At 41.0% G+C, this 16,128-nt stretch overlaps 1 protein-coding gene across 1 annotated transcript in view; it reads right to left on the reverse strand.

The window, feature by feature from the left end:
- LOC309558478 (serine protease 33-like) overlaps positions 1 to 13,999 on the reverse strand; it is a gene marked incomplete at both ends in the record, with an annotated part of 38,009 nt that extends 24,010 nt beyond the window's left edge. Inside the window, 4 exons of the mRNA XM_082261549.1 lie at positions 846 to 1,015; positions 5,237 to 5,508; positions 8,832 to 9,030; positions 13,963 to 13,999. Coding sequence (XP_082117675.1) covers positions 846 to 1,015; positions 5,237 to 5,508; positions 8,832 to 9,030; positions 13,963 to 13,999 — 678 coding nt within the window. The remainder of the gene's footprint in view (positions 1 to 845; positions 1,016 to 5,236; positions 5,509 to 8,831; positions 9,031 to 13,962) is intronic.
- Positions 14,000 to 16,128: the final 2,129 nt, after the last annotated feature.

The following is a 16,128-nucleotide window of genomic DNA, read 5'->3' on the forward strand; positions in this document are numbered from 1 at the left end:
GTATGTATCTATGTATGTATGTATCTATGTATGTATCTATGTATGTATGTATCTATCTATGTATGTATCTATGTATGTATCTATCTATGCATGTATCTATCTGTGTATGTATCTATGTATGTATCTATCTATGTATGTATCTATGTATGTATGTATCTATTTATGTGTGTATCTATGTATGTATCTATGTATGTATGTATCTATGTATGTATGTATCTATGTATGTATCTATGTATGTATGTATCTATATATGTATGTATGTATCTATGTATGTATCTATGCATGTATCTATGTATGTATGTATGTATGTATGTATCAATCTATCTATCTATCTATCTATGTATTTATGTATGTATCTATCTATGTATGTATGTATCTATGTATGTATCTATCTATGTATGTATCTATGTATGTATGTATCTATTTATGTATGTATCTATGTATGTATCTATGTATGTATGTATCTATGTATGTATCTATTTATGTATGTATCTATGTATGTATCTATGTATGTATCTATCTATGTATGAATCTATCTATCTATCTATCTATCTATCTATCTATCTATCTATCTATCTATCTATCTATCTATCTATCTATCTATCTATCTATCTATCTATCTATCTATCTATCTATCTATCTATCTATCTATCTATCTATCTATCTATCTATCTATCTATCTATCTATCTATCTATCTATCTATCTTATTCTATTCATTTCCATAGCCTTTCGGCATTTTAAATGCAAACCAGACCTTACATTTAACATGCTGAAAAGCTTTGAACTTTCAGATTTCCTTTCTCCTTCCTAATACGATGCCAACAACTACAAATATGTTACTTACCTGACAAGAATCCTTCTCTCCATTTTCATAGCCAGCACATATCTTCTCATCCTGGATAATTTCGGTATTATGGTTTTCTAAGGACCCTATGTGGTACATATGGTCACATGTTTTGGAATCAATTAAGGGAACCATGACTTTCTGGAGGATGCCGGTAATAGGTTGTTGCCCTGGTGAAGAAAACCATGGAGGCAAGGTGATTAACGTTTGTTCTGGAACACGATCTTTTAATATTTCCTGTGCATTGGCTCTTTATTTTTAACCCTCGGTACTCAGGTGTGTAAAACAGATACATATACAAATAATTAGGCAAGTATGTGTGTACAATGTGCAGGAATTGGAAAAGATATTTGATAATTTAAACAAGGGTCTCCAAAGTTTATAAACAAAGGGACAATTTACTTTCCTTCAGACTCTTTGGGGGCTTGAATGTGGCCAGTGTGAGTAAAAAAACGGTGTCAATGGAAGTATACAATGCTTCATTATTGGTATTATAGGCAGGCTTACTAATGGGAGTCATCATGAAGGTCTACTAACGGCCAGGTACACTGTAGTACCCCCGTCCCCCTGAGATAGGAGACCCTATCGGCGTGTCGCTACCTGCCTGAAGCCGAAGCCTCACTATATATAGGCTACTACGCTCGGAATCCCTATCTGGTATATATTCTTTAAATTAATTGTCCCCTTAGAATCACGCTAAGGGAGGAGGAAGGTGGAATCTAGTTGCTGCCATTAGTACATTTACCATGGGATCTCCTGGACATTTAGGATAAGGCTGCACACTCCCTCGCCATCTGGCTTCAATGGGCTGTTACCCTGTATAACACGAAAAGTTGCAGCGACCTTCCGATAACGTGTAGGATATTGGATATATATCCCTATATACATATATATGAGCAAACGAGAACCCTGAGTGTCACTACACGATCTCTGAACCACAGATATGCCTTGGATTTAGTGTCCTGCCATGGTCTTCTTATCCTCTAAGTCATTGAAAAGGAAATACAGGTCTGTCATGGTCTCTCTGGCCCTGAGGAAGCCATGAGCGAAACACGTCGGCTTGCTGGGGACCTACATTGACCGCCCTCCATCTGAGACCTACCATCTATCCTATACAGGCTTTGGTTTTCCCTTTATGGGTTGTATTTCTATTTAATGACTCTGATGAAATTGATTTTAACCCCCCTTATATGTATTGTATTCACATTTACATGTGCATGATAGCCCATGTTTTTTTAACTTGAACAAATCAATAAAATGTTTATTTTTTATTATGTTGATTTTGATGTGATCCTTCTCCTCCCACCGGCCCGTAAAGCCCCACTTTTTTCTATTCCTCTATTTTTGTATATTCTTAGTATTCGTATTAGTGAGAGGAATAGTGCCAATTGTTGGTATCAGTGGAAGGAATTGTGCCCTATTATTGGTGGGAATGGGAGGAATGGTACTCCATTGTTGGTGTCAATCTGAGGAATAGTCCCTTACATTAAAAGGAGAAATAGTGCCAATCATTGATATCAGGGGAAGGAGTAGTGTCCCCATCATTGATGTCAGTAGAAGGAATTGTGCCCCATGGTTAATGTCCAAGGGCCGAATAAGTGCAAGCAAAAGGCTGCATCTGGCTCCTGGGCTGCAGTTTGGAGACATAGAAACATAGAAACATAGAATGTGTCGGCAGATAAGAACCATTTGGCCCATCTAGTCTGCCCAATATATCTGAATCCTATGAATAGTCCCTGGCCCTATCTTATATGAAGGATAGCCTTATGCCTATCCCATGCATGCTTAAACTCCTTCACTGTATTTGCAGCTACCACTTCTGCAGGAAGGTTATTCCATGCATCCACTACTCTCTCAGTAAAGTAATACTTCCTCATATTACTTTTAAACCTTTGCCCCTCTAATTTAAAACGGTGTCCTCTTGTGGTAGTTTTTCTTCTTTTAAACATGCTCTCCTCCTTTACCGAGTTGATTCCCTTTATGTATTTAAAAGTTTCTATCATATCCCCTCTGTCTCTTCTTTCTTCCAAGCTATACATGTTAAGGTCCTTTAACCTTTCCTGGTAATTTTTTTCCTGCAATCCATGTACTAGTTTAGTAGCTCTTCTCTGAACTCTCTCTAGAGTATCTATATCCTTCTGGAGATATGGCCTCCAGTACTGCGCACAATACTCCAAGTGAGGTCTCACCAGTGTTCTGTACAGCGGCATAAGCACTTCTCTCTTTCTACTGCTTATACCTCTCCCTATACATCCAAGCATTCTGCTGGCATTTCGTGCTGCTCTATTGAATTGTCTTCCCACCTTTAAGTCTTCTGAAATAATTACTCCTAAATCCCTTTCCTCAGATACTGAGGTCAGGACTGTGTCAAATATTCTATATTCTGCCCTTGGGTTTTTACGTCCCAGGTGCATTATCTTGCACTTATCCACATTAAATTTCAGTTGCCAGAGTTCTGACCATTCTTCTAGTTTTCCTAAATCCTTTTCCATTTGGCGTTTCCCTCCAGGAACATCAACCCTGTTACATATCTTTGTGTCATCAGCAAAAAGACAAACCTTACCATCGAGGCCTTTTGCAATATCACTTATGAAGATATTAAACAAAATTGGTCCCAGTACAGATCCCTGAGGTACCCCACTGGTAACATGACCTTGTTCTGAATGTTCTCCATTGACTACAACCCTCTGTTGTCTGTCACTCAGCCACTGCCTAATCCACTCAACAATATGGGAGTCCATGCTCAATGACTGCAGTTTATTGATAAGTCTTCTATGTGGGACAGTGTCAAAAGCCTTACTAAAATCTAGATATGCAATGTCTACTGCATCTCCACCGTCTATTATTTTAGTCACCCAGTCAAAAAAATCTATAAGATTTGTTTGACATGATCTCCCTGAAGTAAACCCATGTTGTTTTTCATCTTGCAATCCATGGGATTTAAGATGTTCCACAATCCTATCCTTTAATAGGGTTTCCATTAATTTGCCTACTATTGATGTCAGACTCACTGGTCTATAGTTGCTGGATTCCTCCCTACTACCTTTCTTGTGAATGGGCACGACATTTGCCACTAATCTAAAAGGTTAGTCCAATAGTTTGATTCGTTTTATCCTATCCCCCTTTAGTAATATCTCCTACATTATGTATTTGTTTATTATTAATAACAATTATATTAATAATAGTATGTAATAGTAATTTTAATAATAATATAGAGACTTTATTGGGAATGTGAAGGGGAAGCACAAGTTGTACACATTTGAGTTTTATTTATGCAGAAAAAAATGATCAGCAAAACTGGACATATCAATCCTGCAACCCCTGAGTCTAAAAAACATAGATAAAGTCAACATAATCACTTTCAGGATTTATGGATTACCATGAATGCTTGGGCTTCACAAAAGGCACATCAGATGGTTTCTTCATGAAGCCAAAAAAGAAAGAACCCCATGTGGTCTTCACCAAAGAAATACTTTGGAACAGTAGTCATGTAAATTTAATTAAATTCATCATTGCTGCAGATAATACTACACAATTAACCAGAATCCACCCAACAAATAATAAAGCAGGAGAGGCATCACTGACAAGCCTAAACAGAAGTACATAAAATGGGTGTATTGTCTCCAACAAAATACATTGATCTTGATAGGGAGGAAGGTGGGGAAGTTCTGTTTTCTTATTTCAAGACATCTTAAATAAACCCAGGCTTGGGTAAGATCAACAGATAAAGTTCTTGCCCTAACCGTGAATTTTGGACCTTCTTTGGTAATCTGACCACCTTACTGTCATGATCAGGTGTCAGGCTTGGGAAACCAGCAGCTATAGCAGTAGAGAGGTTCCCAGTCACCAGCAGGATAGGTATACAAACAGGTCAACCTTGCAGATGATATGTGCTCACCCGAGGTGTGGGGTCTAAGCACTAACTGGTATTCTAACTGTTATTTCAGGATTGCCCCACCAGGAGGTGAGCAAGCCTGGATCCAGTAGCAGATATAGCAGGTAGGGATCAAGCAGAAGAGTAATCAGTACTCAAGCCAAAGGTGAGTAACAAGTAGTTGCAAGTTGGGATCAAGAAGAAGCATAGTCAAGGTGCAAGCCAAATGTCAGTAATGTACGGTAGAGAAGATACGGACAGCACCAGGAGCTACAAGAGTGAGATATTGGCTGAAGTGAGCACAATAATCTGGCAAACAGGAAGTTCAAAGGCATGGCTTAAAAAATAATTTAATTTGAAGGGTAAAGGGTTCAAGGTTCAAAAGAAACAAAATACAAGGCAAGGTTGTCTAAGGAATCAGTCAAGGAGCTGCCCAGCATCTTAGGTGGCTCAGGAAGAAGAGATACTGCCAGACACAGTAAAGGTTGCAGGTTCAGATCTGGGTCCTGACACTTACCTTGAAAGGATGTTGTACCCCAGCCAGTCACCCAACAATCCATTCCACAGGGGAAGGTATCAAAGTTAGTTGGCAGGCAGATTGGCATGATGTATTTTGTGAAGGAGACAGGATTGCCTAGCTTCACCAGAGCTATGTCCCCGACAGACCCTGTGCTTGTATATTGGTTGTTCAAGATGATAGTTTCTACGCTGGAAACAACCATATGAGATGAATTCACATCCAGCTGGTTCAGACCCAAATAAACTTGGTAATTCTTTGGCAATATTGACCTGGAATAAAGAACATATAAAGAATATACTCCATGACTTTAATTCGCAGAGGTTGCTTTTCGATGAAGCATCATGCAAATATGTGAATGCTTAGAGCCTAGCCCACAGGTTCATTTTAATACCAGCAATCAATATCAGCCTGCAGCTGCAATTCACAAAAAAGATGTTGTCATAGATAAGTATTGGTTGCCATAAATAATTATTGGTCCCTCCGCACATGCAAGGGTTCTAGTTGTAATCCTAGCTAGACTCTACCTTCTCCTTTAGGGCCCACATCCAATCACTGGTTATATCGTGCCGTCTTAACCTCCACAGCATTTCCGCCGGCTAGATGGAGTCCCGATTTAAGCCAGAAGCGGCTTTGATCGGGTCTCCGATGACGTAACCCGGAGGCGGCGTCCATGACGTCCCTTCCGGGTTACTTTGCTGCAAAAGGCGGCAGATTTAAAAAACGGCTGTATGCAAAAATGCAGTTTTCGGCGCTTTGCATACATGAAAGTGTAGTAGAGGGGTCGAGGGTCTTTTAGACCCTCGATCCCTCCATAAAGAGTACCTGTCACTGCATATTGGTGTCACAAGGGATGTTTACATTGCTTGTGACAGCAATAAAAGTGATCAGATTTTTATTTTTTTTTAAAAAATTGTAATAAAGTAAAAAAAATAAAATAAATAGGAAAAAAATTTTTAGCCGCCCCCGTCACCGTTAGCTCACGCACGAAAAAGAACGCATACGGAAGTTGAGCCACGACTGAAATCGCTGTTCAAACCACACATTGTGAGGTATCGCCGCGATCGCTGGAGCGTGAGCAATAATTAAAAAAAAAAGCTACACTCTAACTCTAAACTGGTAACCGTTGAAAAATGTTAAAGCGTCGCCTATTGAGATTTCTATTGACCGTAATTTGTCGTCATTCCACAGGTGTGCGCAATTTTAAACTGTAACATGTTGGGTATCTATTTACTCGGCATGACATCATCTTTCACAATATACAAATAAAAATGGGCTAACTTTACTGTTTAGTATTTTTTAAATGCAGTGAAATGTGATTTTTTGTAATTTTTCCCAAAAAAATGCGTTTTAGAGACCGCTGCGCAAATACCGCATGACAAAAAATATTGCAATGACCGACATTTTATTCTCCAGAGTCTTTGCTAAAAAAAAATATATATAATGTTTGGGGGTTCTAAGTAGTTTTCTAGAAAAAAAAAAATGATTTTAACTTGTGAACAAAAAGTTTCCGAAATAGGGCTGGGGCTTAAGTGGCTGGAGTCCATGCCTCTCCTAATACAAGAAAGGACTTTGCTTGCTTTGGAAACCACAGCTTGGCATTGCATGCTATTATTAAGCTTATGATCTACCAGAACCCCCAGATCCTTCTTCAACATTGATTCTCCCAGGTGTACCCCCCTAGTATGTATGATGCATGCATATTCTTTTTACATTTATCAACATTAACTACTTGCCTACTGGGGACTTATACCCCCTTCCTGCCCAGGCCAATTTTCAGCTTTCAGCGCTCTCACACTTTGAATGACAATTGCGCGGTCATGCTACACTGTACCCATATGAAATTTTTATCATTATTTTCACACAAATAGAGCTTTCTTTTGGTGTTATTTAATTACCTCTGGCTTTTTTATTTCCTACAAAAAAAAAGAAAAAAGATAGAAAATTTTGAAAAAAAAAAAGTTTTTCTTATTTTCTGTGAGTAAATTTTGAAAATAAATACATTTTTCTCCTTCACTGATGTGCGCTGATGAGGCGGCACTGATGGGCATGGATAGGCTGCACTGATGGGCACTGATGAGGTGGCACTTATGGGCACTGATGAGGTGGCACTTATGGGCACTGATGAGGAGGTACTAATATGCCACACTGATGAGCACTGTTAGGTGGCACTGATAGGCAGCACTGATGAGCACTGATAGGCAGCACTGATGAGCACTGATAGGTGGCACTGCTGGGCACTGAGAGGTGGCACTTCTGGGCACTGAGAGGTGGCACTAAGGGCGGCACTGATGGGCACTGAGAGGCGGCACTGATTGGCACTGATGGACACTGATGGATGGCACTGATGGATAATGATGGGTGGCACTGATGGGCAGCACCATCAGTGCCCACACTCAGTGCCCATAGTGCTGCTAGTCAATGCCCATCAGTGCCTAGATGAGCAGGCACTGATGGGCACTGACTGGCAGCACTATGGGCACTGACTGTGGGCACTGATGGGGGGCACTGATGGCGTCACTGTGGGCAGTTGGGGCATTTTTTCCCCTCTTCTGTAATCAGGGCACTGGTGATCAGTAACCTGATTACATTCCTTTGTGTCCCCTTACCGGTGATCTGCTCTCCTCTTCCTCACACTGCAGTCTCCGTGTGAGGAAGAGAGCTGGCGATGAGAGATGATCTCATATGTTTACATATGAGATCATCTCTCATTGCATGGGCCGATCACGTGGTAAATGGCCGCTGTGATTGGCCATTCACCACAATCTGTGATTGACTGTGTCCAAGGGACACGGCCGACACAGATTTTCCCCGATGCGCGCTCACGGGAGCGCGCGGGGAGCCTGTTACTGGGAGGCCGTTTAAAGACGGCCGCCCGGAAATTCGAGTCTGCGCTGTAGCCGTACTTCGGCTATAGCGCGGGTCGGAAAACCTCATTTGCCACATAGTTACCCAATAAAAATGCCAAGTGCATTGAGGTCAGCTTGTAAGTTGCAGACATCCAGGAAGGAAGTTATTCCACTGCAAAGCTTGGTGTCATCTGCAAAGACTGAAATGGCACTTTTATTCCCAGACCCTATATCATTTATAAAGATATTAAAAAGTAAGGGTCCAAACCCTGAACCTTGGGGTACACCACTGATAACCTCAGACCATTCAGAGTAAGAATCAATAACCACTACTCTCTGAATTCTATCTTTTAGCCAATTCTCTATCCAATTACAAACCAATCTTTCCAAGCCTGTAGACTTTACCTTACACATTAGCCGTGTGTGGAGAACTGTGTCAAACGCTTTTGCAAAATCCAAGTATACCACGTCCACAGCCACCCCTCTGTCCAAGGTTTTACTTACCTCCTTATAAAAAGAAATCAGGTTTGTTTCATGAATCCATGCTGTCTGTTGCCTAAAATATTTTTTTCCAGCAAGAACTCATCTATGTGGTCTTTTATTAAACTCTCCAGTATCTTCCCGACTATAGAAGTTAAACTAACAGGTCTATAGTTACTTGGTAAAGACTTTGTATAAAACACTATATACTGTAAATCCTGTAGAATAGTAATTATAATAAAAGAATAGAAAATCAGAATACTCACTCGGCAAAGCAGTGGGTTGCAGTCAGCACCCATTGTGAGGAGATCAGGGAACCTCCACAAATATGCTGACCTTTAAAGTAGAGACTGACCTGCCAAGGCCACTCGCCTTCCACAGAATCTGTGCCACCAACGATTCTGCTGGAGACCGCCGGGGTGCCGCACATTGAATTGTTTGCCGCAGACCCTGGATCAGACAATGCTGTATGAAAACAGAAAACAGGACGGTTTTAGTTTTTCTCTCAAAATCTAGTGAATGTACCTTATGTTGTCTTCAAAAGAGTATAAGCGGGAGGAGACAAAGCAGATTTTAATTCCGAATTTTCAAAATAATTTGCCCTCAGGGCCAATATGTTTTGGGGAATATGTTGGGAAATGCTACCGACTGAGTTCCTGTGCTCACAGTGTTTTATTCAGGCAAAAAAAAACTAAAACTGCCCACAAGTTCTAAGGACTAAGCTGGTCCTGCAAGAATACACATCCTAGTAGTTCCTTCCTATTTTATTTTGCACATTTCCTTATTTTCTGGTCTTATCTTACCTTTAGAATGTTGTGATAAAATGTACAGTATAGAACCCTATTTAACCGCTTCCGGACCGCCCGCCGCAGATATACAGCGGCAGGCAGCCCCTCCTGCGTGAACCGACGTAGCTCTACGTCAGTCATGCGCCTGCAGCTAGGGGGCAGTGGGGACTCTGATGCATGAGGCAGGCAGCTCCGATGTCCGCCGGCCACCCGCAATCGCTCCCCACTGAGAGAGAAGGATGGTCAGCTGTTGTAAACACAGCTGACCATTCTTCTCTCTGGAATGATCACAGAGTGCCTGTGATCCTTCTATATAGGATCACAGGTCTCTGTGATCATTTCACAAGCCACGCCCCCATACAGTTAGAAACACGCCCCTAGGTACACATTTAACCCCTTGATCACCCACTGTGTTAGCCCCTTCCCTGCCAGTGTCATTATTACAGTAACAGTGCATATTTATAGCACTGATTACTTGTTTCTTGAATATATTGTACTTCCCTTTTGATACTGTTCTAAGTTTGACATATTTTCATAATGTATTGATACAATCTTTTCAATAAAATTTATTTAATGGAAAAAAAAAAAAAAAAGAATAGAACGGACCAAAAACAAATGCATCTGAAGCTACATATTATCCAAAGTAATCATATTATCCAAAGTAATGAATGCCCCCTCTAAATGAATGGAACGGAGCAAATACGAATGCATCCGAAGCTACAAATTATTCAAAGTAACGAATGCCGCTTATAAAAGAATGGAATGGAAGGAATACAAATGCATCCAAAGCTACAAATTATCCAAAGCAACGAATGGCACATGTAAGCAAATGGAACGGACTGAAAATAAATGCATCCGAAGCTACGAATTATCTGAAATAACGAATGCTGCATCTAAAATAATGGAACAGACCGAAATTGAATGCATCCGAAGCTACGAATTATCTGAAATAACGAATGCGGAATCTAAAAGAATGGAACAGACGGAAAATGAATGCATCCGAAGCTACAAATTATCCGAAGTAACAAATGGCGCATTTAAACAAATGGAACGGACCGAAAACAAATGCATCCAAAGCTACGAATTATCTGAAATAACGAATGCCACATCTAAAAAAATGGAACCGTCCAAATGTTTTTTTTTTTTTTCTTTATCTTTTGATATGCATGGAGAAGTGCTTTCTTGAATATATTGTACTTCCCTTTTGATACTGTTCTAATTTTGACATATTTTCATAATGTATTGATACAATCTTTTCAATAAAATGTATTTGATGGGGAAAAAAAAGAATAAAACGGACTGAAAACAAATGCATCTGAAGCTACGTATTATCCAAAGTAACGAATGCCGCTTCTAAAAGAATGTAACGGAGCAAATACGATGCATCCGAAGCTATGAATTATCCGAAGTAACGAATGCCGCTTCTAAAAGAATGTAACGGAGCAAATACGATGCATCCGAAGCTATGAATTATCCGAAGTAACGAATGCCGCTTCTAAAAGAATGTAACGGAACGAATACAAATGCATCCGAAGCTATGAATTATCCGAAGTAACGAATGCCGCATCTAAAAGATTGGAACGGAGCAAATACGATGCATCCGAAGCTATGAATTATCCGAAGTAACGAATGCCGCTTCTAAAAGAATGTAACGGAACGAATACAAATGCATCCGAAGCTATGAATTATCCGAAGTAACGAATGCCGCATCTAAAAGATTGGAACGGACCAAAAAGAATGCATCCGAAGCTACAAATTATTCAAAGTAACGAATGCTGCATCTAAAGGAATGGAACAGAACTAATACGAATGCGTCCAAAGTTACAAATGATCCAAAGTAACGAATGCTGCACTTAAATGAGTGGAGCGTAATGAATATGAATGCATCCGAACCTACGAATTATTTGAAGTAACAAATGCCGCATCTAAAAGAATGGAACGTACTGAAAATTAATGCATCCAAAGCTACAAATTATCCAAACTAATGAATACCCCTTTTAAAAAAATGGAGCGGAATGAATATGAATGCATACGAAGCTACAAATTATTCAAAGTAACGAATGTCACATCTAAAAGAATAGAATGGACCGAAAACGAATGCATCCGAAGCTACGAATTATTCAAAGTAACGAATGCTGCTTGTAAAATAATGGAACGGAACAAATACAAATGCATTCGAAGCTACGAATTATCCGTAATAATGAATGCCGCATCTAAAAGAATGGAACGGACTGAAATTGAATGCATCCAAAGCTATGAATTTTCTGAAGTAACAAATGCCGCTTCTAAATGAATGGAACGAAACAAATACAAATGCATTCGAAGCTACAAATTTATTTATTTAGTAGATCACGGGGGTTATATATGCACTTTTATAAGTTTGAATTTAACAGTGTTAGAACTATTGTCTTTATTAATTTCAAGCAAGCGCTATAGGTAATCATATATAATTTGATTACTTCACTTTCATTGATCACATCCAATCAATGCCCAAAGCTTGCTGCCTTAAACTCCGCAACATCTGCAAAATGCGTCCCTTCCTAATTTAATGACACCACATAGCTGCTGATTCACTCCCTGGTCATCTCTCGCCTCGACTACTGCAACTCCCTTCTCATTGGATTACCTTTACATAGATTATCCCCCTTCAATCCATCATGAATGCTGCTGCCAGACTCATCCACCTTACCAACCTTTCAGTGTCCTCCACCCCTCTCTGCTGATCACTCCATGGGCTTCCGCTCACCCAACAAATGAAATTCAAGATTCTAACAACAACTCTGTCCCCAGCAGGGGAGGACTGGGCCAGTTTCCCCCCTGCCCCCTGGGCCTTCCTGATTCCCCATAAAGAGGCTGCACCGCTTCTTTCACAGACAAACCCAAAGGATTTCTGAGTGCGCGTTGAAGACAAGGAAAAAGTGCAGGCCCCCCAGCGTGGATGGTGTAAACTGTATCTGAGCAGAAGCCGGTTCCATGCCCCACTGGAGACTCTCCTGCCCCAGCAAGCCCCAACTGAGCTGTCCCAGCTCCCCCTGCTGGCCAGGACGGAAACCCAGATTCAGCTGGTAAGTAGAGATTATCTGGACCAGGGCTTCAGCTTGGAATGGGGTTTAGGAGGAGGACTGAGAGAGTGGGAGGGGAGGTGAGGGAGAGTGGGAGGGGGGCCGAGTCACTGCACCATGGGCATCTGGTTTGTACTTGCCACTTGGGCTGAAAGTTTCCAGTCTGCCCTTGGTCCCCAGCTACATCACTAACCTTGTCTCAAAATACCAACAAAATGATTCTCTTCGTTCCTCCCAAGACCCCCTTCTCTTACGTTCCCTTGTCACGTCCTCCCATGCTCGCCTTCAGGACTTTTCCTGAGCTTCTCCCATCCTCTGGAACTCTCTACCCCAATCTGTCTAACTATCTCCAACTCTGTCCACTTTTAGGCAATCTCTGAAAACCCAAAGAAGCCTATTCTGCCTCTACCTCACAAATGTACTCTCCATGAGCTCATCCTTGTGTCACTTGACCCTCTCTCTTAGATTGTAAGCTCTAATGAGCGGGGCCCTCTGATTCCCCCTGTATTGAATTGTATTGTAACTATACTGTCTACCTTTACGTTGTAAAGTGTTGTGCAAACTGTTGACTCTTTATAAGTCCTGTATATTACTACTACTACTACTACTAATAATAATAATAATAATTATAACATTTCATCTTTAATAACAAGGTTGCCAAATCAATAGGCCAACAGTAGAAATGTAATAAAAAAAAAAAAAACATTCTGCTCCACAAGGGGTTACAGGGGTCAGTGCTGAAATAATTAGGACTATATATTACTATGAACACTGGAAAAAAAAATGGCAATGAATTACAAAGAGAAAAGCCAACTCTTTGCCTATGTCATCCACTGTATAGGTACCTGCTTATTGTGCATTAAAATGTATCTACAGCCAATTTTTTGTCTTTTAAATTTTGGATAGAGTGTGGAAGGGTAGAAACCCCTAGCAGATTTTCCTGCAGTTCGAGGCTCTATTGGAGCTATTCCTGCACTTTCGGTCTAGATCAGCCTTTCTCAACCCTTTTCAACACAGAGGAATCCTTTAAATAAATTTCTGGTCTCGGGGAGCCCTCTGCTAAAAATTAAAAATCTTCAACTCATGACACATTAGTGTGACAGTCGGTGGTAAGAATGCTCTTACTCTTGTCATCATTGGGAAGAATTACCCCCTTACAGATAGCTAAAAGGAACAATGATGACACTGGAAACTTATCTGAGAGGCAGAAATCGCCCATTGCTCAACGAACCCCTAGCAACCTCAGGAGGAACCCTAGGGATCCACGGAACCCTGGTTGTCCCCAGAAGAGGAACTGAGTGTCTCGGATATCTGTTCTATCCAAAATAATTTAAAAAAATTGAAGATATACATCCACTTTACCCACTTGGGTCCTGGGTGCTGTTCTAAAGTTGTGTTGAGATACCAGCTATTTGTCCCAGCTCCTGTAGGTCCTGGCCAGCATTTGCATTAAAACTGCATTTTCTTTTTTTTTTTTTTTTAAATGGGGTTTAGAAGAAAACTGATAGATATCTGGTTGATTTGTGTCAAAATATTGATCTGCCTACCTGCTGCCATTACGATCAATACGAAGAGTTTCCCCATGTCGGTAGAGCGGAGGAAGATCTTCTGAGGTGTCTTTGCTCATGAAAGGATAGAAGTTTCTGTTCCCAAATCTCCACTTCTATAGAGTTTCCTTATTCTTTAGAATAATGGCTTTATGATACACAGTTCTCAGGTTTCTTCTCTTATATCGTTGGATGGAACCTTAGACTTTTGTGAAGATACTGAACACTTCAATCTATTATATGTGTTAAAAATAAAAAAATCACATCAAGAACAAAGTAACCTTTTCAATCAGTGGAACTCCTACCAGTATACTGTCACTATCCGGAAGAATAAAGACAGAGAAAGAGAGGAATGCCTTGGCTTAAATAATAAGTAAACCCAACATTTCACATTGTACTTGTACATGTACTTGTATGAGAAAGTCTCCTGTTCTCTTTGTATTGCTTCCTTTATGCGAAATCCCTGCTGTTCCTGCTAGTCCCTCTGCTTTCCTATTAACACTGACCACACTAAGCATGAGAGGTCAGTTCTCTAGTTGTGCTGTGAACTCAATCTGCTCTCTTCCAATGATCAGACTTGTCCTGACAGGCCCTGCACTGGGACAACCACTGGGAAGACCACTGTGTCCTGCTGTTTCTCCTCGCTAGCTCTTATGCAGCGGAGAACAGAGGGAATGTGATCACTTATAATAAAGGTATTTAAAAATGATTTCTATATTTATACACAAACCTTTTGTCTTTTGCTTCTATTTTATAATTTTAGGTACTTTTATAACAGGGGCAGACTGGCAACTTTCGGTCCAGGGGGCAAGTACAAACCAAAGTTCAGCAACTCGGCCCCCCTCCCACTCTCCCTCTTTCCGTCCTCCATTCCAAGCTGAAGCCCTGCTCCAAATTTTGAGACTAGGTTAGTGATGTCGCTGGAGACCAAGGGCAGACTGGAAACTTTCAGCAAAGAAAACAAGAAAGGGCGCACCCACCTAGCGCATTATCCTCAATAAAAGGCTTTATTTATGTAACATTAAAAATGGCTACTCACAGATGTAGATAAAGGTATATCGTATCAAGCTAGATTGCTCAACTGTCCGGGTTTAGTCCATGTAATCGTCCATGACCGATGAGATGACTTAGTCATCTCATCAGTCATGGACGATTACATGGATTAAACCCGGACAGTTGAGCAATCTAGCTTGATACGATATACCTTTATCTACGTCTGTGAGTAGCCATTTTAAATGTTACATAAATAAAGCCTTTTATTGAGGATAATGCGCTAGGTCGGTGCGCCCTTTCTTGTTTTCTTTGCTTCTAGTACCGGTGGACTACCCCAGTCCGATATGGGCAGCAAGACCTTAGCCATCTGAGAAGCCAGTTGTCAGTCCCGTGAGGTGTGTGGTCGAGGGGCTTGGATACCAAGCGCAGGAGAAGGGTGGTTACACCTTATTGTTTTTTGGAAACTTTCAGCCCAAGTGGCAAGTACAAACCAGACGCCCATGGTGCAGTGACTCGGCCCCCCTCCCACTCTCCCTCACCTCCCCTCCCACTCTCTCAATCCTCCTCCTAACCCCCATTCCAAGCTGAAGCCCTGGTCCAGATACTCTCTACTTACCTGCTGAATCTGGGTTCCCATCCTGGCCAGTAGGGGGCGTTTGGGTGGAGCTGGAACAGCTCAGTCGGGGCTAGTCTCCAGTGGGGCATAGAACCGGCCTCTGCTCAGACACAGTTTCAACCATCCATGCTGGGGCTGCGCTTTGTCCTTGTCTTCAACCCACACTCAGTAGGTCAGTGGCGTGGACTTTTTACCTCCCTTCAACAGGAATCCTTTGAACATGTCTGTGGCAGAAGCAGTGCAGCCTTTTTACAGCGCAGCACAGCAGCCCAGGGGGCATTTGCCCCCCGGCCCAGTCCTCCCCTGTTATATAACACCATCAATTTATACATATATTGTAAATTCACATCAATCCCTGCCCTCAAGGAGCTTACGATCTAAGGTCCCTAACTCATATTTATTGTATTGTTGGGTTTTCATTACTGTTTTTTTTTTTTTTTATTGATTGAGCCAGATGGACTTGTGTCTTTTTTCAACCTGACTAACTATGTAACTATATACATACTGGGGCCAATTTAGACAGGAGTCAATGAACCTACCAGTATCTCTTGGAGTGT

This window comes from Pelophylax lessonae (genome assembly GCF_965119305.1).
Source record: "Pelophylax lessonae genome assembly, chromosome: 6".
Classification (NCBI taxonomy): domain Eukaryota; kingdom Metazoa; phylum Chordata; class Amphibia; order Anura; family Ranidae; genus Pelophylax; species Pelophylax lessonae.